This window comes from Piliocolobus tephrosceles, chromosome 3, assembly GCF_002776525.5.
Source record: "Piliocolobus tephrosceles isolate RC106 chromosome 3, ASM277652v3, whole genome shotgun sequence".
NCBI classification, from domain to species: domain Eukaryota; kingdom Metazoa; phylum Chordata; class Mammalia; order Primates; family Cercopithecidae; genus Piliocolobus; species Piliocolobus tephrosceles.
The window spans coordinates 150,090,595-150,113,691 of record NC_045436.1 but is presented as its reverse complement, the minus strand read 5'-3'; the positions used below and the strand labels follow the sequence as shown (position 1 = coordinate 150,113,691).

At 34.5% G+C, this 23,097-nt stretch overlaps 1 protein-coding gene across 4 annotated transcripts in view; it reads right to left on the bottom strand.

The window, feature by feature from the left end:
• ARAP2 (ArfGAP with RhoGAP domain, ankyrin repeat and PH domain 2) overlaps positions 1-23,097 on the bottom strand; it is a 182,051-nt gene that overhangs the window by 145,369 nt on the left and 13,585 nt on the right. For all 4 annotated transcript variants that reach the window (XM_023224473.1, XM_023224470.2, XM_023224474.2 and 1 more), the window contains exons 2-6: positions 20,250-21,310; positions 4,721-4,779; positions 3,548-3,624; positions 2,719-2,810; positions 719-1,072 (exon numbers count right to left, since the gene is read on the bottom strand). In XM_023224473.1, coding sequence (XP_023080241.1) covers positions 719-1,072; positions 2,719-2,810; positions 3,548-3,624; positions 4,721-4,779; positions 20,250-21,151 — 1,484 coding nt within the window. In that variant the 5' untranslated portion in view covers positions 21,152-21,310. The remainder of the gene's footprint in view (positions 1-718; positions 1,073-2,718; positions 2,811-3,547; positions 3,625-4,720; positions 4,780-20,249; positions 21,311-23,097) is intronic.

The window sequence follows — 23,097 nt, the reverse complement described above, 5'->3', positions numbered from 1 at the left end:
AATCTCAAAATCATTTAATAATTCAAGAAAAACATTTCAAGTAAATATTTCAAAAAGACATCTAAAAATCAGGATGCTAGAAAACAATTCTAATTAAATATAATCCTTCCCCAAAGACTTCTCAGTACCGTAAAATGCTTAAGGGACAAAAGTTTCTTTGTAAACATCTGTTGATAAATCCATTGAAAAGTGTAATATTCACGGAACTCTGACCTTCTTTGTAACATACAAAAATTAAAACAATATATCAATAACAGTGAAGACCTAAACCTAACAAAGATGTACTTTTCCCTAACTACAATAAGCCTTGTATTCTCAAACAGAACACTGTTATGATATGAGCAAAAGCCAAACAGTGTGGGCTGAGTAATACTAACTCAGTCTGTCTTGTTTTTCTTTGTTACATACTGGGACACAGATTAGCGCATTTTGATGCGAACTTAGAAGGTAACATTAAGAAATTAGATGTGAAGTCATAACTTTCTATTTTAATTTGCGATTCTGGACCTTAATGCAGCATTGCATTGCACATCTCTCTCCTTATGTCTAAAGAATAGCACTGGCAAAAGCGTGCTGAAAGTCCCTAAAAATGGCATCTCTGTGTATGTGTGTGTGTGTGGAGGTGGAGTGGGGGAACAGTAACCCAGGAGGTTTAGAATTGAATAAACTTCACATTTTAAAAATATGCCACTTATGAAATAAATGAATACGTACATACCCTTGAGGAGACAGTTTATCCAGCCATCCCGATTTAACCTTCTTTACAGATGCTCCATAAAAGCAGGCATAGGGAGATATTGCCTGTGAAGAAACAGCTGATGAATCAGCATTTCCACTTGTTGAGCTTAATGGATAACTGTGCCTATTAACGGAGTCCAAAGTCAATGCTTTTTGAGTCCTAGATTTAGATGCCTTTGAATTTTTTCTTCTTAAACTCTGAAAGCATTCTTCTACTGTTGAGTATTCTGATTCAGAAGCAGTGTCTATCAAAAAATTGTTTTTGTCCTCTCGAGGTATCCAAATATCTTCCACCTTGTCCTCACTTATTTTCTCCTTTCTGTTATCATATATGCTAAATGGAAAAATGATGTAAACATTTCAAAGTGCTATATGTGATTTAAGACATCAGTGACATTTTGAAAATTTATAAATAACCAATAACAGAAACATAAGGCCAGGAAAATCCTAGAGTTCCAATTAACCCTATTGAAAATTTTTTTAACTCTTCCAGAAAAACTAAGTAAAATTCTTTCAGTAACCTATGACATATGTGAATACTACTACAAGTTTTTTCTTAGGTATAATTTAATCTTATCCCTTTTATTTTGGACAGTTAGGTGCAGGTGCTAAGGATGGAGACTGGGTATATTCTTCACATCCCAATTTAAACATCTTTAATAGCACAACTAAGTGGCCAGCCCAATCTCTCTGGGCAACATCATGGACCATTAACTCATCTATATGGAGATCTTATTTCCCACTTGTTTATCACTCTCTACTATCCTCTAATCAACTCCAAGGACCCCATGTTTCACCATAAGGCAATAAAACAGAGAGTACGCCTGACTGCTGAGAGCATCAGTATTATTTTGCAATGCTGATGAGGAAAAATATTGCAGCACACTACTAGCTAGACAACAATAAAGGGTCAGTGTACATCCAGGAAGTAAAAGTTATGTAATGCAAAATATTTACTGGAATGCATTAATAATAGCTAGGCATATTTCTACAGATTCAAAGAATGACATAATAGATCAACTCATTCATTCATGACACAGGACATTTTTTGCTAATCAATGAAACAGACATGACTGGGCTCAAATTACATCTGTCTGGATATAGCATTCTAAAAACGATTACTGCCTTAAGAATAATTTAGCCTGGTACGTTCATATTTTGCATTATATTAGATTATGTCAAATGTTTACTGAAGCTGTTTAATTATTTAGTTTTAACTGAGGGAAACCTATAACAATGTTAGCCTTAGAAAATGAAAGACAAAAATAAAATGAATGTCTCGCTAAAAGAGTTTCATTAAACTGTTGGCAATACAAAAGAGAAATGCTTTGGGGGATGAATATTCCATTTTCCATGATGTGATTATTATGCTTGTATCAAAATATGTTATGTACCCCAGAAATATATACATCTACTATGTAATCTCAAAAATTAAAAATTAAGAAAAAGAAAATGAAATATCAGGTACTGATCCAGTATGCCAAGTTCCAATAAAGTTGAGAGAAAAACAAAATTGAAGTTGCTGCATACAAATTCTAACTTCGTGTGTGATCCAAATAACTGGATAATTGCCATGCTTCTTGCCAGTGCTGAAACTCCAATAAAAATAATATATTACACTTGTAAGTCTGCAGCTTGCATAGTGATGTTCTGTACTGCCCTTTGCTCCTTTTTATTAACATAACCTCTCATCTTTAATGTGCAATCACAGTCACCTGTATTGCTTTGGGGCAGGGGTGTGGTTTCCATTAGAAAAACACAAAAATAATCTGCCACAGAATGCAACTATTTACTTGATTTACAGAGCATAATTCAATCAATAAAATGGGTGCTGTTATGCTTACATTTAGAGAGGAAAAATTTGAACTTGTCAACATAAACTATTTTCTCTGACACACAATATTATACTATGAATGAAAAGTCAACATTGTATAATAGTTTATTCTAAATAGTTAATCATCATCAATCATGGTCTCATACCTTGATTTGATGATAAAAGAGTTCGTCGCAGTAGTTGCTTCCCCTTTGAGTGCTTCTTCCTGGGTCAAAAATTCATTCTTTATAGATCGCTTCTATTAAAAAAGCAAACAAACAAAAAACATACTGTTTTGCTTTTTGGTTAGGGGATTTGTTTGTTTGTGTAGCAATATTCTACAAAAATCCATAATATCTGAGTTTAACTAAATAAGTCTAATTACTTAGATCAATTTTCAGGAAAAAAAGTCTACATTAAACAGACTTTTGATGTTTTTTTCACTATTTTATTCAAATCGTTAACTCATCAGTTCAAGAACAAAAGAAGATGCTAACCAAAAATAAAATTTATGTACTTTTACTTAATTCATTTTTGTCTTCCAACTTCTCTTTTATCAAGACCAAGGAAAAACATAGCAAAAGAGCACAAGTAATAGAAAAGAATGAGTGATAAGCTAAATAATTAAAATATATACATAATTGGAAGTCTATGCACTTCGGAAGCCTGCACTTGGCTACAAGGCAAAGCAAAAATCTAGAGAGTGTTTAAATTTTATAGAGTTTGTCTTTTGTTTAATTAACCCAATCTGGTGGCAAACTTTTAAAACTCACTATCCTGGATTCCCGAAGTCAAAATAAAAGTGTGTTTCTATAATGTATATTGAAAGATACAGATTTTACCATAATTTTACTGAACAAAAATTTTGCTGACTGGAAATTTCACTCTTCAACATAATGCCATTCTTCAAATAGCTTGGAGAAAAATGAAGAGGTACAAATAGGCAGAAAAGCAAATAACTGATTATGGAAAACAATTAAAATGTATGGGACTAACCTTGGAATTTTCTAGTCTCTGGAAGAGAAAGGTCTCTCCATAAGGAAAGATGGAAGATGAATTCTCCTCATTTGAATCTTTTAGGGGAATTATAGGATGAGAATGGATAGACGTGAATAATGTGAAATACTGTTTTTTAAAAAAGATTAAAAGCATGAGTTTTTTATGGCATTATCACAACACAAGCTTTATTCTGTAAGAGTCCAAATTATGCTAATTCTTATCCCCAAATCAATTCTCCTCATTGTCTTGATAACACTCATGGTATCCACCATTTGCTTCACAAACATAACTCACTGCTCCTTAAATTGCAACCTGCCATGTATGTCCTTGCCAACCTCTAGGATCCACATTAATATAACCAAATACATTGTCCATATACAAAAGAAATTGTCATGGTGCCATTTATAATGATAACTCCTAAATAAGGAAATACTCTAAACGGCAGAAAATTAAGCTTAGTTCTATAACTTACAATAAATAGTTATAAAAAGGTCACCAACATAATAGCTAAATATTACTTAAAATCCCAGAAGGCATTTAAAATAATTCCTCTAATGCCATCGCTACTAACGCATCTGTAAATAAATTATTTGAAGAGAAGTTCCACCATCCTTGAATTATACTAATCTAAAAAAAAGAATTCTCAATATTTGCGTTTCTACTATGGCAAAAATTTCTCTTAAAGATTCAGTACCCAAGTGTTTGACATCTTATTGTCAAAAAGAATGTTCCCAAACTTGTATAATCAGAATTTTCAAAATGAAAGAAAAGCCTCTGTCACTGTTCAATTTGCCAGAGCAACAATGACAGCCCTTTCCAGTTACCATGGCAAAATCACTTTCCATACATATATCTTTGTTCTGTAGCTCAGACTGCCAGAAACCATTTAATTTAGTTAAATGCCTGCAACTGTGGCTAATGATAAATGAAGCTTGCATAAAAAGAAAACTTTTTACATTAGCATGTACAAATTTCTAGGAGTCAGAGTGTATTTTATTGCCTTTTATTCAGTCCCCTTTAAAAGTGTCTGAGGTACTATGAACGCTGGCAGATAGTTATTTCCAGTGTTCCCTATACCACAGGTGGGCTGCCTTCTCAATCATGATTTTAACACAGTTAAGACTATCAAATGAGCTCTAATTTAAGGAGAAATTAAACACATAGACTCACTTTGCCATGCCACAGATTTATCAGTTGAGGTAGCAACATTTCTTCTTTCACGAAAATAGCTTAAAAAGCAAAGAAGAAAATATTTATGAGTGAAAATATTTAAGATATTTAAGAGTACAATTAAAATTATTAGAAAATATTATGAGAAAATATTTATGATTTATATTTAAGTGAAGGATTTATTAGAGAGATATACATTCTTTTGGGTAGAAAAAAACAATATTCAGAAATTAATTCTGACTTGAAAAAAGATGAATGGCCAACTTCCACAATGTATTTTTCTATTTAGACTTTTAAAGAAAGAGATTTTCTTTGCAAAGGAAATTTTTTACCAGTGTTTGCTACTCACATCTATAATTCCCAAAAGTAAGTAAACATATTTGTCCAATGCTAGTATGCACATAAAGTAATTTCAAAACTGCTAGTCATATCTCTGAAAGAAAGAGATTTACTAACTAGATGTCAGTATTTGTGTAGCTTTTTGTCTTTGGCTTTATAATAGTCAAAAACATGCCTGGCTCTGTAGACACAATATGAAAATACACACAAGATCTTCTTTCAAAGATTCTACAGTCTCGGGAGGAAGGTATCACGGGTAATTATTTAGAATACAACATGATAACAGCAATGGCAGAGGTAAACATCGGAGAAGCAGAGGGTGATGAAGGCCTTCTACAATATAACAGAGTTCTCTTTTCCATCTAAAAAAAGGAAAAATGAAAAAGAAGAACAAAACTGGCAGATTTATACTATACAATTTCAATATTTAATCTAAAACTACAGAAAGCTAATAATCATTGTGCCATTGCTGAAAGTACAGACATATAAATCAATGGAATTGAATAGAAAGTCCACATATACAGTCCCACACATCTCTGGTCCATTGACTTAAGAAAAAAGTTCCGAAGAAATGCAGTGGAAAAAGAATAGCCCTTTCAACAAATGTTGCTGGAACTGGATATCTCAATGATTAAAAGAACTAAATGTCAAATTTTACTTCACATGATGCACAAAAATTAACTCAAAGTAGAGTTGGGACTTAAATGTTTAATGCTACAACTCTAGAAATTCTGAAAAATATGAGAGAAAAATCATTGTAACATCTGAGTAGGCAAAGATTCCTTAAATAGAATAAAAAACTAAAACCCTAACAAACATTGAAATGTAGTCTTTATGAAAATTTAAAATTTATAATGTCACACACTAGTGACAAGTGATTTGCCCAAACCAAAAAAAAGGACCCTTACAATACAGTAATAAGAAATACAACTCGATTTTAAAATGGGTTAACCTGCCATGGTGGTGATCACCTCTGGTCCTAGCAACTCAGTAGGCTGAGGTGGGAGGACAGCTTGAGCCCAGGAGGTGAAGCCCTGCAGTGACCCATGATTGTGCCACTGCACTCCAGCCAGGGCAACAAAGCAAGACTTTGTCTCAAAAAAATAAAAACAAAGCACACATACAAGAACAAAAAGAACAGCATGAGCAATATGGAGAGACTCTGTCTCTACAAAAATAAGTAATAATAAATGCCATTTTTAAAGCTTGAGCATAGTGGTTCATGCCTGTTACAACATTTTGGGAGGCCAAGGTGGGCAGATTTCTTGAGCTCAGGAGTTTGAAACCAGCTTCTTGGGCAACATAATGAAACCCCATCTCTACAAAAAAAAAAAAAAAAAAAAAAACGAAAATCAGCTGGGTGTGGTGGTGCATGCCTGTAGTACCAGATACTTGGGAGGCTAAGGTGGGACGATTACTTCAGCCCAGGAGGTTGAGGTTGCAGTGAGTCATGACTGCATCACTGCACTCCAGGCTGGGCAACAGAGTGAGACTCTGTCTCAGAAAATAAATAAAATAAACAAAATGGAAAAATGTAAATAGTTGTATCACAAAATATATGAATGTGTGATAACACCACATACACATTAGAATAGCTAAACTATAGCCTGTCAATATCAAGTGTTGGAGAATATGTGGAATAATCAGAACATTTAAATACTGCTGGCAGAAAATAAATAAATAAATACTGCTGGCAGGAATGTAAAAGGGTGCATCCATTTTGGAAAATTGCTTGTATTTTCTTACAAAAATAAACATTCACCAAACTTCAAAGCCCAGCTATTCCAATCCTACCAAAAATATTGAAAACAGATGTTCAGAGAAAGACCTGTATACAAATGGTCACAGCAGCTTTATTTTCAATAATCAAAAACTTGAAAAAACCCAAATAGACATCAAGAAGTAATGAACAAATAGTGGTGTATGGATCCAAGAGACTATCACCCAGCTGAAAGAAAAAAAAACTACTAAAAAAACTAATAATCTAAATAAATATGAAAAATCATCAGGCTGAGCAAAAGAAGACATAAGAAATACTGTCATGCATGGTTTAATGACAGGGATACATTCTGAGAAAAAAGTTGTTAGGCAATTTCATCATTTGCAAACATCATGGAGTGTATTTACACAAACCTAGATGGTACAGCCTACTTCACACATAGGTTATATGGGATAGCCATTATATTCTTACAGGACCAATGCATATCTGTGGTCCATCACTGACAAAAACATCATTGTGTGGTGCAGGACTGCATATTCTAACTTATTCTATATGAGCATGTGAAACAGGGATGGACTGTATAAGAAACTAAGAAACTCTTAGAAGTAACAGAACTGCTCTGTTTCTTGATCGTGGTAAAAATTTCATAGGTTTATGTATCTTTCACAACTCATCAAATTACATGCTTTAAGGGATTATAATCTATTATATATATTTTCGACCTCAAAAGGAGTTGTTTCAGAATGAATTCAGCAGCCGAGCATGGTGGCTTACACCTTAATCCCAGCACTTTGGGAAGCCGAGGTGGGCAGATCACCGGAGGCCAGGAGTTTGAGACCAGCCTGGCCAACATGGATAAACCTCATCTCTACTAAAAATACAAATCTTAGCTGAGCATGGTGGCACGTGCCTGTGATCCCAGTTACTCAGATGGCTGAGGCAGGAGAATCTCTTGAACCCAGGAGGCGGAGGGCGCAGTGAGCCAAGGTAGCGCCACTGCACTCCAGCCTGGGTAGCAGAGTGAGACATCTCAAAAATAAATAAACAAATAAAATACAAAATACAAAAATAAAAATAAAAATGATTTTAGCAAACTTACTAATAGGGTTGACATATAAATATCAATTCCATCCCCAAATATCAGTAAACAAAATGAAACATTAAAATGGTGCCATATAGTATAAGGGCATTAAGAAACTACCAAAACCTAGAATTAAATCTAGCAAAAGATTTGCAAGAACTCAATTAGAAAACATTACCAAGAAAATTAGAAAAAAAATCTAATTAAAAATATATGAAATATTAGATACTGCAAAGATGACAATACCCCCTGTATTAATCTGTAGAGTCAACGCAACCCTAATCAAAAGAGTTACAGGCAGGGACGCATGTGAGATTTAACAAACTGATTCTAAAATACATGTGAAAAAGAAAGGACCAATAATGACACATTTTTAAAGAGTACAGTGAGAAGACATACTCTACCAGGTTTCATGATTTATTATATAGCTGTAGTAATTAAAACACTATATTACTGATAAAAAGGATAATAGGCTATTGAACTAGAATTAAGAACCCACTTAAAGAGATCCAGTTACATGGATGGAGCTGGAGGTCATTTTCCTTAGCCAACCAATGCAGGAACAGAAAACCGAATAGCACATGTTCTCACTTGTAAGTAAGAGTTAAATGATGAGAACACATGCGCACAAAAGAGGGAACAACAGACACTGTGGCCTACTAGAAGAGGGGAAGTGAGAGGAAGGAGAGGATCAGAAAAAATAATTATTGGGTACTAGGCTTAGCAGCTGTGACACAAGTTTACTTATATAACAACCCAGCACATGTACCCTGAAACTAAAATAATTAAAAAAAAAAAAAAAAAAAAAAAAAAAAAACACAGAGATCCAAATGCATTTAAGCCAAAGAGGTCAATTTGTAGCAATGAAGAAAGTATGGTCTTTTGAAAGACTAGATCACCTGTACATCTATATGGAAGCAAACGAAAATTTACTCCTACCTCAGACAATACACAGAAATCAATTCAAGAGAGATTATAAATCCCACTATAATGGGTCAAACAATACAGCTAGAAGATAAAAATAAAAGATTTTCATGTGTCCTAAGACATAAAAGTTTTAACTCTAAAGGAATGTATGGGCAAATTTGACTAAATTAAAATGAAGAACTCTTATTCATTAAAAAGTCACAATTAAGGAACACAAAAACAAAACAATATGCAGAGGCAGAAGATATATTGTACAAGAGGTTTATACCCGCAGTTTATCAGTAACTCTTAAGAATAAATAACACTTAAGAAACACACAAAAAATGCAATTTAAAACAACCAAAACCAAAATAGGTGAAAGATCTGAAAAGGCATCACACCAAAGATACAAACATAGCAAAAGGTCAATAAACAAGGGCATAAGGTGTTCAGTCTCATTAGTTATCACAAAATGCAAGTGTAAACCACAATAAAATAACACTACACATGTATCTATATGGCTAACCAAAAAAAGAAAAAAAGAAAAAAACCACAAATGTTGAGGGTATGAAACAAGGGGAATGCACATACACTGTTGATGGTAATGCAAATTCATACAACTAGTTTATAAGAACCATTTTGCATTATCTACAAAAATGGAAAATAGACAAATCCCACGACACAGCAATCCTACTCCTAGGTCTGTACTCAACAGCCATGCATACAAGTATGCCTTAAGAATAACCACCCAAATATACGTCAATGGGCAAATGGATAAACAAATTGGAGATTCATACAAAGAAACAGTATTCAACAATAAGAACAATCTGACATGCAACAACACAGACACATCTCAAAAACATCATACTGAATAAAGATGTCAGATACGAAAGATGACCTGCTGTGTGATTCCATTTATATAAAATTCCCAAATAGGCAAAACTAATAGTGAAATCTACAGGTGCCTGATTCAGGAAGTTGGGAATTTACTGCAAATGGTCACAAGAGAATTTTGGGAAAAGTGGGGATGAGTGATGGAAATGTTCTAAATCTTAATTGCTATAGTGGTCACATAAGCATGTATATACTGAAAATTAGTCTATTTTATATGCAAATTATGTCTAAGTTGATTTATATGTGTATACACATATTTATATTATATGCATGTGTGTGTGTATATACATACACAAGTACCTACAAATAAGTATATACACAAAATATTGGATAAGGAATATGAAATATCTAACAAAATTAAGAATGGATATTATAGCATATTCATACAATACAATACTAAACTGCAGTAAAAATGAACAAACTATAACCACAGGCACAAACATGAATGATTCTCAAAGTTAAGCCAAATGAGCTAGACTAAAAATATACTCACTATAAGACTGCAATTTGTTTAAGATCACAAAATGGGCAAAGCTATAATGTTTGGGTCATACCTAAAAGGTAAAACCTTTTTTAAAAGCATCCTTTATTTGTTCTTTATCTCCATATTCTTGATACTTTTATAAAGCTGTAATTGTTTTCTGACATTTGTGTACTACTAACGCAAGTACTTACTACTGATTTGAACCCTTGAGTGGAGCAGTACTCAAATTTTGTACGTCTTTGGTAACTTGCACTAGTAATTAATATTGCTACTTCTTACTGAGCATTTACAATATGCAAGATAGGTCTCAGACTTTTACATATAAGCACGTATGTGTGTGTGTGTGTGTGTGTGTTTATAGTCATCCCCTGCACAACGTTTTGATGAATGACAGACTGCACATATGACAGTGATCCAATAAGAACATAATGAGAATGAAAAATTCCTATTGCCTAGTGACACTGTAGCCATTGCAACACTACAGTAAAACATGTTGTTCATGTTTGTGGTGATGATGCTGGTGCAAGCAAATCCATCGCACTGCCAGTCATATAAAAGTATAGTGCATACAATTATGCACAGTACATAATACTTGATAGTAAGTGATTTTACTGGTTCATATATTTACTATACTTTTCATTTTATTTTAGAGTATACTCCTCCCACTTATTTTTTTTAAAGATAACTGTAAAACAGCCTCAGTCAGGTCCTTCAAGTGGTATTCCAGGAGAAGGCACTGTTATCATAGGTGATGGCAGCTCCATGCATGTAACTGTCCCTGAAGACCTTCCAGAAGATGGGAACGTGGAAGAGTTGTAAATTTTATACTTTTTTAAAATTAATTAAACCTAGAAAAATGCTTATAGAATGAGGATATAAAGAATATTTTTGTGCAGCTGTACAACGTGTGTTTTAAGCTAAGTGCCATTACAAGAGAGTAGGAAGCTTGAAAAGTTAAATATAATTAAAAAGTTATAATAAGCTAAAGTTAATTTATCATTGAAGAAAAAAATATTGTTATAAATCTAGTGTAGCCTAAGGGTACAGGGTCTATAAAGTCTACAGTGGTGTAATGTCCTAGGCTTCACCTTCACTCACCTCTCACTGACTCACCCACGGTAAGTGCCCTATACAAGTGTACTGTTTTTTATCTTAACACCGTATTTTTCCTATACCTTTTCTATGTTTAGATTGGTCTAAATTCACAAATATCTACTATTGTCTTAGAATTTTAATTCAGTACAGTAACATGTTGTACAGGTTTGCAGCTAAGAAGAGTAGGCTCTACCATATAGCCTAGGTGTGCAATAGGCTATACCATCTAGATTTGTGTAAGTACATTCTGTGATGCCCAAATAAGGACATAAGCACCTAATGACATATTTCTCAGAATGTGTGCCCATTGTCAAAGATTCATGCATGTGTATACACACAAACATATAGTATACAGATTAAAAAAAATAAGAAATAAGATTATTATCTGCATGTAGGTAAAATTGGCACAGAAAGGGGTTAGGTCACTGACTCAAGTTCACACAGCTCATAAGTAACTAATCTGAGATTCAAACACAGGCAGTCTTGTTCCTTTCCCAGGACCTATTAAGCCACAATGCTTAACTTAAATTAAAAAAAAAAAAAAAGATTTTGAATATTTTAAGTATACCCATTAGTGGAATTTTTAAGCAATATTTTGTTGGTTTTACCAATAAATAAAATGTGAAGAAAAAAGTTTTTGATAATTTGTATTGATTTCCTCATTTAATATCTACCTACAAGGGATTACCAAATCTATCAACCAAGTTCAGTTGAACTGTTAGAGATGAAAAAATTAGCACAAATATAGAAAGTAAGTTGTTTCGAAAACTCTTGAGTAGCAACTTACATTTTCATTTATCTACTAATAAATTATCACAACCTTTCTTATATTCTAACACCTATTATGCCCAAAGCAAAAAGCAAGTGGCTTTATCTATCTACAGCTCACATTAATTCCTTGTATCAGCCTTATGAGGTAGGACTTGGTGTCCTAATCCTACCAATAAAGGCAGGAAATTCTCCCAGCTCAAGTCCCACAGCTAAGAAGTAGAAATCCAAGATTCAAGATCAATTTTGTCTTTCTTTTCTACTATTTTACCACCAGCTAGCCTGAAAACTGCTTTTAACTTTGAAATATAAAGCATGTTGATTTGTGAAAATTAAAAACCGAACCATAGTCATCATCCTCTCTTGTTCTTATACTTTTATGATGTTAGCCTAGTTACTTAAAAGTTCTGAACCTGCTTTCCACATTTATTGAAGGGGGAAAAATCCAGGGCCTGCTGCCTAGGAATATTATGATGATTAATGGCATGATGCTTTTAAAGAGCATAAGGCAGGGGCCTACGTAATATAAAAACTCAGCAAAAAATGTTATTTTTATTACAGAAAAAAATTGTTGGTCCTCCTGGTAAACCTAATGTGTGCATTTGTTTCTTAAAGTCCTCAAAATGAACACTTCATATGTGCAATAGTGAAAAAAGTGTCAACAACCTAGGAGAATAAATTGTGTTTTTAAAATCAAATATTATACAACAGTTATTATATAAAATACATATATTGATGTGAACAAATCACAAAAATATTAAGTGAAACACCAAACTATAACAGAATATCATTTTCATTAATCAAAAACATCTACAGCAATGCTATTGCATCTGTAGTAAAAGTACAAAAGCATGCATGAGTAGGATAAACACCAGTTTCAGAATATTCGTTACTTCCGGGCACAAAGGAAGGAGGCAGAAGAGTTAGCTGAATTTATTATTTCTCAATAAACTAAAGTCTGGGTCCACTATGGCAAGATATTATTTTTTAATCTAGATGATATTATACGATAACATGATAGTTTGCATACTCTTACGCATGTTTGAAATTTTTCAATTTATAAATAATTTTGTCTTAATATTTTTGTTGTTTTCAAATCATTTTTTTAAACTTTTTTTTTTATTATTATACTTTAAGTTCTAGGGTCCATGTGCCCAACGTGCAGGTTTGTTACATATGTATACATGTGCCATGTTGGTGTGCTGCACCCATTAACTTGTCATCCACATTAGGTATATCTCCTAATGATATCCCTCCCCCCACCCCCCTCCCCACAATAGGACCTGGTGCGTGATGTTCCCCTTCCTGTGTCCAAGTGATCTCATTGGTGGGAAATAAACCATTTTTTAAATATGACTCATACTACAGTTTCTGACCAGGAAGCCAGAATTACTAGCTTACCTCCAAACACTGAGAAGGTACCTCCTTCTTCCTCATAAATTCCCTGAAAGTCATAACCTCATCTTCATCTTTGTATCACACCCCTTTATCCTTTCCCCTCAGTGCTCTGTACCAACAAGCTAACCCTTGTTGAAAAAATGCCACCAAGCATCATAAACATATCCAGGAAATATATGTCATTGTTGAAGGGCTCAGAAATCATCTCATATGTAAATAAACTTGGGAAATAAAGCATGTATATTTACAGATTGATTTGTGGAGTTTCAAAAAAGGGAAATTTTAAAATAAAGCTTTATTTTAGTAAGCTAAAACTTATGTTCAAATGGAAATAATGCTTGAAAACCCCAAATAATAATAAAATATAAAAATAAAACCCAAATCAAAAATATCAATGATTCTGATTCACATTAACTTGGTAAATGTTTCATTAATATTTTCCCCATGTCAATTTTATTATTTTTAAAACCCTAAATCTGGAAACACAGGAAACCTGCAGATGTTCAATTGTGATGGACTAACAGTCCTTGCCTGTGGAATGCAGTATGTTTGTAAGGCCTTTGAAAATACCTAAATTCTGCTACTTAAATAGAGAATTAACAAATTTCTATGCAAGTAAAGAAAAACTACTGTTGTGAATAAAATTGTGTCCCCACCCCACAAAATTCATATCTTCAAACTCTAACCCATAACGTGACTGTACTTAAATTAGGTAAGTAATTAAAGTTAAATACAGTCATAAGGGTGGGGCCCTGTTCCAATAGAACTGGTAAGCCTTCTAAAAACAAAAACCAGAGATGGCTGGCTCTCGCTCAGCGCAGGAACAAAGCTCACACAAGCACACATCAAGAAGGCCACCATCTGATAGCTAGTAGAGAGCCATCACCAAAACCAAAGGATGCTAACACTTTGATTTCAGAGTTTTAGTATCCAGAACGATAAGAAACATTTCTATTGGTTAAACTACCCAGTCTACGGTATTTTGTCATGGTAGCCAGAGAGACAAAGACAACTATCATTGGTATCAGAATTAAAATGGTTTGTTTAAAGAACCTGAATATAAAAGAAGAGAAAGTAATGAATAACTCTGATTATAAAAGTGAGCGTTCAGCATACCTACAAGTTTTATTTTTAAAAATATTTTTAATCACTAAAGTTGCCCAGAAAAGTAGTGGCATAAAGGTAAATGTCAAAGATATCCCCTTATGAGCTGTACTTACTTACTACTTAGACAAGGCAGCCAAATCAAAAAAATAATTACATGCCATATGTGGATCATCATTTCACAGAATGTTAAAAATAATTTTTAAAAAAACGCAGTTCTCACAATTGAAAACAGACTATGGGTCATTCTAGAGTGAAATTCAAAAAAAAAAAAAACAAACAATCACAATCATTAGGCAACAGTTTAATACTGCCCTGAGGTTTTCATAATATCTAACTAAAACAGACAAATATGAATTCAAAAAGCATGAGAGTGGGTTAATTACAGCAAAGACCAATAATGTGAAACTTACAATGCACAGATAATTAAGCCTCAATCTGTGAAGTTTTAAAAAAATCCTTAGGGTAAGAATGAATTATCATTACAGAACTACCACAACACATAAATTTACAACATCATGAATTTTTGTAATCTACTAGCAAAAATTTCAATTTTATACGTTTTTCAAACAAGATGGATTTTATTTACAAAACTGAAATATAAATGTAATGATGTTTTAACTTAGATTATTAAGCAGATAGATACCCTTACCTTCCAACAATAAATCTAACTACTATTTAAATTTAGATTTAATTATTTAGATATTTAATTCAAAATTTAGCAAATATTAAAATAATTAGCATTTTTCATAGAATTTAAAAAGCATTTAAAAAAAGAAATCGAAATGTTAGGATAGCTAAATATTTTTCTACTAGTTGAAATGTGAAATTTTCTTGAAGATGAAAATGAAGGAAATCCTTCTGTATATTTCTTATTCAGTGCAGAAAACAATTGCTGATTACTTTTCTGTACTTTTTGCTCATATATATTGTTGACATTAAAATCTATAAATAGTGTCAACCATTTTCAATGTCTATGTGAATGCAGAGGAAAAATATCCAAGATTTTTTATTTTTAATAAAAAGTTCAAAGAATACGGGAGACTTCAGGTTTAGATTTCAAACTTTTGAAAAGCCCTCAAAGGAGTCAACACAGCACCTCAGTTTTCTAACAGTTGTACTTCCACAACAGTGCAGCTTTGCACACCATCCCTTTCCCATTGCTTCTGTTCCTTCATTTGTCCTTATCCCAAAACATTCACTACACCTTAAAGAGAAGGCTTTGAGATCTATCCCAAGGATAATACAGTTGCATGAAAGATGTATAAAAATCACTAAAGGGAGGAGGAAAAATGTAATTCCTTCAGTAGCTATGAGATTCCTTCCTGCCTGGGGCACTAAGAAGACTCTGCATAGGATCACATGACACACCTATGGCTCCCATGGCCATGTGGGATCTGCTTTCTGCTTGGAGGGCTCCCAGGGACTAGCAAGGCCTCCAAGTGAGGGTGATAAGGAAGGAGCTGGTGCTGGAGCCTAGTCCTGATCTAGCTCTCAAGAGATAGTTCAAAAGATATCTCCTTCCTTATCACCTTCACTTAGAGGCCTTGCTAGTCCCTGGGAGCCCTCCAAGCAGAAAGCAGATCCAAGGACTTCATGTCTAAAACACCAAAAGCAATGGCAACAAAAGCCAAAATTGACAAATGGGATCTAATTAAACTAAAGAGCTTCTGCACATCAAAAGAAACTACCATCAGAGTGAACAGGCAACCTATAGAATGGGAGAAAATTTTTGCAATCTACTCATCTGACAAAGGGCTAATATCCAGAACCTACAAAGAACTCAAACAAATGTACAAGAAAAAAACAAACCAGCATCAAAAAGTGGGCAGAGGATATGAACAGACATTTCTCAAAAGAAGACATTCATACAGCCAACAGACACATGAAAAAATGCTCGTCATCACTGGCCATCAGACAAATGCAAATCAAAACCACAATGAGATACCATCTCACACCAGTTAGAATGGCAATCATTAAAAAGTCAGGAAACAACAGGTGTTGGAGAGGATGTGGAGAAATAAGAACACTTTTACACTGTTTTTGGGATTGTAAACTAGTTCAACCATTGTGGAAAACAGTATGGCGATTCCTCAAGGATCTAGAACTAGAAATACCATATGACCCAGCCATTGCATTACTGGGTATATACCCAAAGGATTATAAATCATGCTGCTATAAAGACACATTCACACGTATGTTTATTGTGGCACTATTCACAATAGCAAAGACTTGGAATCAACCCAAATGTCCATCAGTGACAGACTGGATTAAGAAAATGTGGCACATATACACCATGGAATACTATGCAGTCGTAAAAAAGGATGAGTTTGTGTCCTTTGTAGGGACATGAGTGCAGCTGGAAATCATTATTCTCAGCAAACTTTCACAAGAACAGAAAACCAAACACCGCATGTTCTCACTCATAGGTGGGAATTGAACAATGAGATCACTTGGACATGGGAAGGGGAACATCACACACTGGCCTGTTATGGGGAGGGGGGAGGGGATAGCGATGGCATTGGGAGTTATACCTGATGTAAATGACGAGTTGATGGGTGCTGATGAGTTGATGGGTGCAGCACATCAACATGGCACATGTATACATTTGTAACAAACCTGCACGTTGTGCACATGTACCCTAGAACTTAAAGTATAATTAAAAAAGTGAAAATAATAATAATAATAAGATAAAAAAAAAAAAAAGATAACCTGAGGTTATTGTCCAGGCCAGCTCTCCAGATAAAAGGAGCAGGCAGGAATTCAGGGAAGAACCCAAGTCTGCAACAAAGACAAAAAATCTGATAGAGCATTAATTATATCAGATTATGTTGAGAGGAAGGAGGCAGGAGGGCACGTGTCTGGGAGGAGAAAAACAAAGAGCCCTATGTCAGGAAAACACTTCAAAGTCGACATCCATATTCCTTTGAACAGCTGTATGAAATGTTTAGTAACTCCTTTAAAAACACAGGCCATAAAGAAATATTTTCATTTGGTATATCAAGGAATGCACTAAATATCATTTGCAGGTGTTATCACTTGACCAAAGAGAAATTCACATTACATAACTCACAGTTTTATTTAAAAAGTCATATTACAACACTTGAAAATCATGGAATTACTATTTGCAACATAGGAAAGGAGTACTAGGAAAAACAAACAGCGAACTCTGAAAATAATTTATTTGCTCATTTTATGATCTGAGCACCACAAAAGCATTGTTGCTATTGACTACCACAATCAAAGAAAAGAAAGGTTAGGATAGGTAATCTGGCCTAAAAATCACATGGAAAAAAAAAGGTGCTATGACATAGTTAGTACTAAATTATTTACTACTAATTTTAATGTTGTTTCCACTCTCAAAGACTCAGTCATAAATTGAGTAACGAGCTTTTCATATGATACAAAGTTACATTTATAATGGAAGAAGTTGAAAACATACCACTCTGGCATACTGACTATTTTGAATAAAGGGCATTTAATTCAAGTACTGGAAAACAACAGGTGTAAAAAGAGAACTCTGATCTTCCAGCCTCCTTAAAAGCAGAAGATGAAATTCCCCTGAAAGAAATTAACATCCTGTCCTCAAGGACAGGAAGGTTGAGGCCAAAGAATTTTGTACAGACCTTGTTAAATAACGTATCTTTTAAGACTCCCCACATAATTTAGTTGGTTTTTCACAACTTAGTGCTCTTTTTGTAATTCATTATTTAAGGGTTTCACTCTAACTGCTTATTTGGGTCTTTATCTCTTTATGAGGATTCTCGTGCCACGTAATACTCGTATTACTTGTATGAAATAAATTTGTATGCTTTTCTCCCATTAATCTGTTTTATATCCATTTAATTCTCAGGCCCAGCTGGGACCCTAAGAAGAAAGAGGTGGAATTTTGCTGCCCCTATACAACTAAATGAGTATCAAGATTCCCTGTAAAATTCATGAAAATTAGCACGGACTGTTTGAAACTTAAATCAAATGCTTCTTATGTGAGACGATCCTTTACAGCTACCAAAGGGATTCAATTCTGGCAAAGATGCAGCTTTAATATGTGTACACATAGTAAACCTTCTGGCATGTCAAAAGCATCTGCTATCTGAAGACTTGTCATTTTTCATTCACTTTCTTTTAATTATTCAAAATTAGCAAACTATTTTAAAGCTAAAGTGTCAAACAAAATGAGTGTCCTTTACAATCCCAATAAATAATCCAATTCTTATAAAGGCAATCAACATTTTCAACAATAGTTACTCAATGAGGGGTTAAGGAAGTGGGATCTGGAGTCAGATGTACTGGTAGGAAATCCTAGTTCACTATGTGAATGTGAACTTGGAGAAATTAACCCAAGCCTCAGTTACCTCATAAGTAAAATGGGGTGAACATTACCTACTCCATGCTCACAGAGACCCTATCAGGGCCACTGTGAACATTAGATAACCCCTGCAAAATTATAAACCAAACTAGTGTTTAATAGATGACACTAGTTGTTTAATAAATGTGTTTAATACATGACACTATATTGATTTTCTAGTAAATACCAGACTTTGCTACTGGTACTAGGGATGTCAAGATAAAGACAAATTAATTAGAGCCTCTGCCATCAAAAGGTTTATGCTCTAATAGGAGATACTTATATTAACAGAGTCTTGTAAATGGTCATTCTTCCTCTCACAAATACTAAATTGCCACCTTTTCTCTTGCAAATACTATTTGCACTGCAATTACCAAAGGTACCTAAGGCCAAGAGAATCAGAGGCAGCCACAGATTCAAAGGGAGTAGGGGGAACAGCAGGCATGGGGAGGAAAGAGGAATCCTGCTGAAACTCCAGCCTGGAGCCTGTGCAGGAAGTGTGTAAAGCATTTAGTGCCACTACAGTAACAGTCAAACTTGAACAGCCTCGTGTCTCAGCAGAGAGACAAGTGTTAACTTTTAATGGGAAAAGCAATATCCTACTCCAACCCTAGAGAAAACCACAACTATTTTAGGTATAACTTTGAGATTCACAAATTCTGAAAGCTAAAGCTGATGACCTCTTTTGCTACAAATTACCTCCTCCCAAACTGTTTAGGTAATCCTCCTGTTACTTCAGGATACCAATGACTTACTACCTGGGCAGAAGAACCACATTGGTAGAGCCCCTCTTTTGGGTCCCAGAGGTCTCGTCTCTAGTGAGCCTAGCTTCATACTGAGCTGCCTGTCACCATCTTTTTACATGTGACTTCTACACGAGACTGCAAGTCACCGTATTCCTCTTTGCATCCTTCCTACCGAGCACAGTGACTAAACACCAAGTTCAATAGATGTGTGTTGAATTATTACTGGGTACCAAGCATTGTGCCAGGTAGCAGAGATACAAACATTAAAAACATGTTCTTTGTCAAAGAACAAATCATCTAATGGGGAGACAGAGTCAACATTTCAAATATGAGAACTGCACTAATGGAAAGACTACAATACTAGGTGTGGGGAATTGGTATGGAAAGGAATATCCAGATAGAATTAAGGGAAGGGATGTTCCCCCAATTAAATAGGGAAAAGCTAAAGAGTCCCAGGCATTATAAACTGGAAACAGACTCTGGGAAATAATGTACAATGGGAGGAGGAAAATTTTTAAAAGAAAATGTTGGTTGAATAGGTAAGTGAATATAGTCAAATTTAGAAAGGAACACTGAAAATATAATTGTTAAAAATCACTAAATTCCCTCAAATTTAATACTTAGAGCTTATTGTAAAGATTCTTACCTCCCAGAAATTCCTTTTGTTGACCCTGGAATCTCTGGTACAGGCCGATGTCTTAGCAGAAAAGATCGAGATGGTCTTGAAACCAACTTGCTACGACTTCTCATAGGTGCTAGGATTGTTGATGATGGAACATACAAGTCATTTACAATCATTTCTCCTTGAAACTTAAAGAATGGGGATGGTGGTGATCCGTCTAATAAACCATTTGTTCCATTTCCAGAATTCGTTTCTGATGTTGAACAGCCAACAGAAGAAAGGCATTCAGAGTCTGCGTTAGGGAGCTTACTGAGATTTTCTGAGATCAATTTAACTTTTTCTGTTTGTTGTTCTTCAATTATGTGATCCATAGTCTTCTTTGTAATCAAAGATTCTATTTCAATATTTTCACTACCAAATAAAGAATCATTCAAAGAACCCAAATTCAGGTGTGGTTCTTCTGCAGTGGGGAAGTCGCGTTTAGGAGGAGACAGCTTATTATCTGATTGAGGATACTGGCTTCTTTCCACACTTGCATCGTCTTCAAGTTTTTTTGTAACAGTCTCCAACTGCGGTGGGCTAGGTGTCTGAACACTACTAGAACTGGGAAGTTCCATGCAGATATTCTGATCAGAAGATGGAACACTGTGATCCTTTGAAGGGTCATCATTCTTCTTTGTTTTATGAACATTTGCATATATTGGAAAATCTTGCATTTTTGACAAGATTATCTGTAACTGTTTAAGTATCCTCCTACGGTGACCTGTAGGTGATATTCCAATTTTCTGTAGCAGGCTGTCATTTATTGCTGCACAGTCCTTCACAGTAGTAAAACCAGACTCATGGAAATGTAAGAGATACTGCTCCAAATTAATGCTCATAAGGAAATCTTTTATATCCACATTTACTTCACTGACTGAGGACATAATGGTGGCTTCATTACTAAGTTGAGTTACAAAAAGTGGCACGATGAGATACACACACAAGAAGATGCACTTCTCTGCTGGCTTTTCCTCTATCAATTGTGACAGAAAAGTTTCTTAAAATGTTATTTTCTTCACAGTGACTGCTTTATGTGCTTAAGCCTAGAAAAAAAATAAAAATGATTTATTAGGCTATTTTAATTATTAAAATCTACTTTTATATACTTTCTCTGAAGAAACAACAGAAATTAGGACACTAACTTTCACTCTGAATTTGGAATCTTTGTGCATTGCTTTGCATGCCCTAGAAAACCAGTTTCTCCGTATGTGAGGGTACAGGACAGAAATGCTATGATAGCATCAAACTATGACTTTCAAAAAGGTGAAAAAAAATGACACTGACACATGTACTGAATAAACATATATCAAAAGCTTTATTCAACTTCTTAATTAAAAATGAGGGAACCAGTAAGTCAGTAAGATTGGATCCAAGAGCATTTGTGGAAAAGATTTATATAGTCCATCAGAAAAGGTTTTTTTAAAGTATTAGGATAGCTAGGTTAGATAAAAAACTGTTTAATGTCCTACAGGATAATAAGCCATAACATTTGGGGTTATCTTTTCTACTGGACAAAAATCTATAAGCATACAGGTAACTTCTCAGTGTCTATGTGCTACTCAAATAATAAATAGCCAAGTCAAGCACAGGAATTAAAATTGGGATTAAAATATCTCTAAGGTGGTCTTGTTAAACAATATTCCTGCAAAGGCACTGAAAGAATGTTCTTTTGACTTTCAAGTTTTATGCAATTTTCTTAACAGTAACTGAATATAAACAACTTTCCCTTTCACTGCACTTTCTTTCAAATACTTAAAAAGCAGTCAGAACATATTTCTCAGTTCAATAATTTTCATTTCATAAAAGCAGGCAGCATTATATGTAAACAATAGTGATATACAAGATATGACACTGAATAATCAGCTAATTCTTAAATACATTAGACAACAGAAAATATGCTAATATAAAAGGACAAGGTAAAGGTTTAAGGGTCATGTGTCCTCCAAAGTACACCGCAGATTCATAAAGGTTTATTTTTCTCCCAAACAACCTAATTGAACTTTTTTTAAAAGTCCATTTTTCCAGAGGCTAATTATACAGGTGTGTTCAGTTTATGAAAATGCATATGTGCAAGTTTCTGTACACTGTGTGTCAATAAAAAAAGTACAGAGCAGGCATGACACATATATACTGAAGTAATAAAATGAGACACACCAAAACAAGGAAAATTTCCCTGAGCAGGCTTTGATGCAGGACTGAAAAACCCCTTGAAATAGCTCTACAAAAGGCATATCTTGGACTCTGCATATGCTACATGCCAAGTGCCCATAAGCTACTGCTTCAACTATTTTAAAATACGAGCAAGCAGTAACAAACAGGTATAGGATAAACGGGAAAGCATGTATCTTCTTCAGGACACACTGCAGGAGCAGAGAAATAAAAATACAAAATAAAGGATGAAAGGCAGGGAATCCCTTTGTCAATAAGGCATCCCAGAGTAACACCTAAAATGCTTAAATGTCACACACAAAGAAGTTACACCTCAGCCAGGTGTGGTGGCTCACACCTGTAATCCCAGCACTTTGGGAGGCCAAGGTGGGCAGATCAATTGAGGTCAGGAGATCAAGACCATCCTGGCCAACATGGTGAAACCCTGTCTCTACTAAAAATACAAAAATTAACTGGGTGTGGGGGTGTACACCTGTAATCCCAGCTACTCAGGAGGCTGAGGCAGGAGAATCGCTCGAACTTGGGAGGCACAGATTGCAGTAAGCTGAGATGGTGCCACTGCACTCCAGCCTGGTGACAGAGCGAGACTCCATCTCAAAAATAATAGATAGATAGATAGATAGATAGATAGATAGATAGATAGATAGATAGATAGATAGAT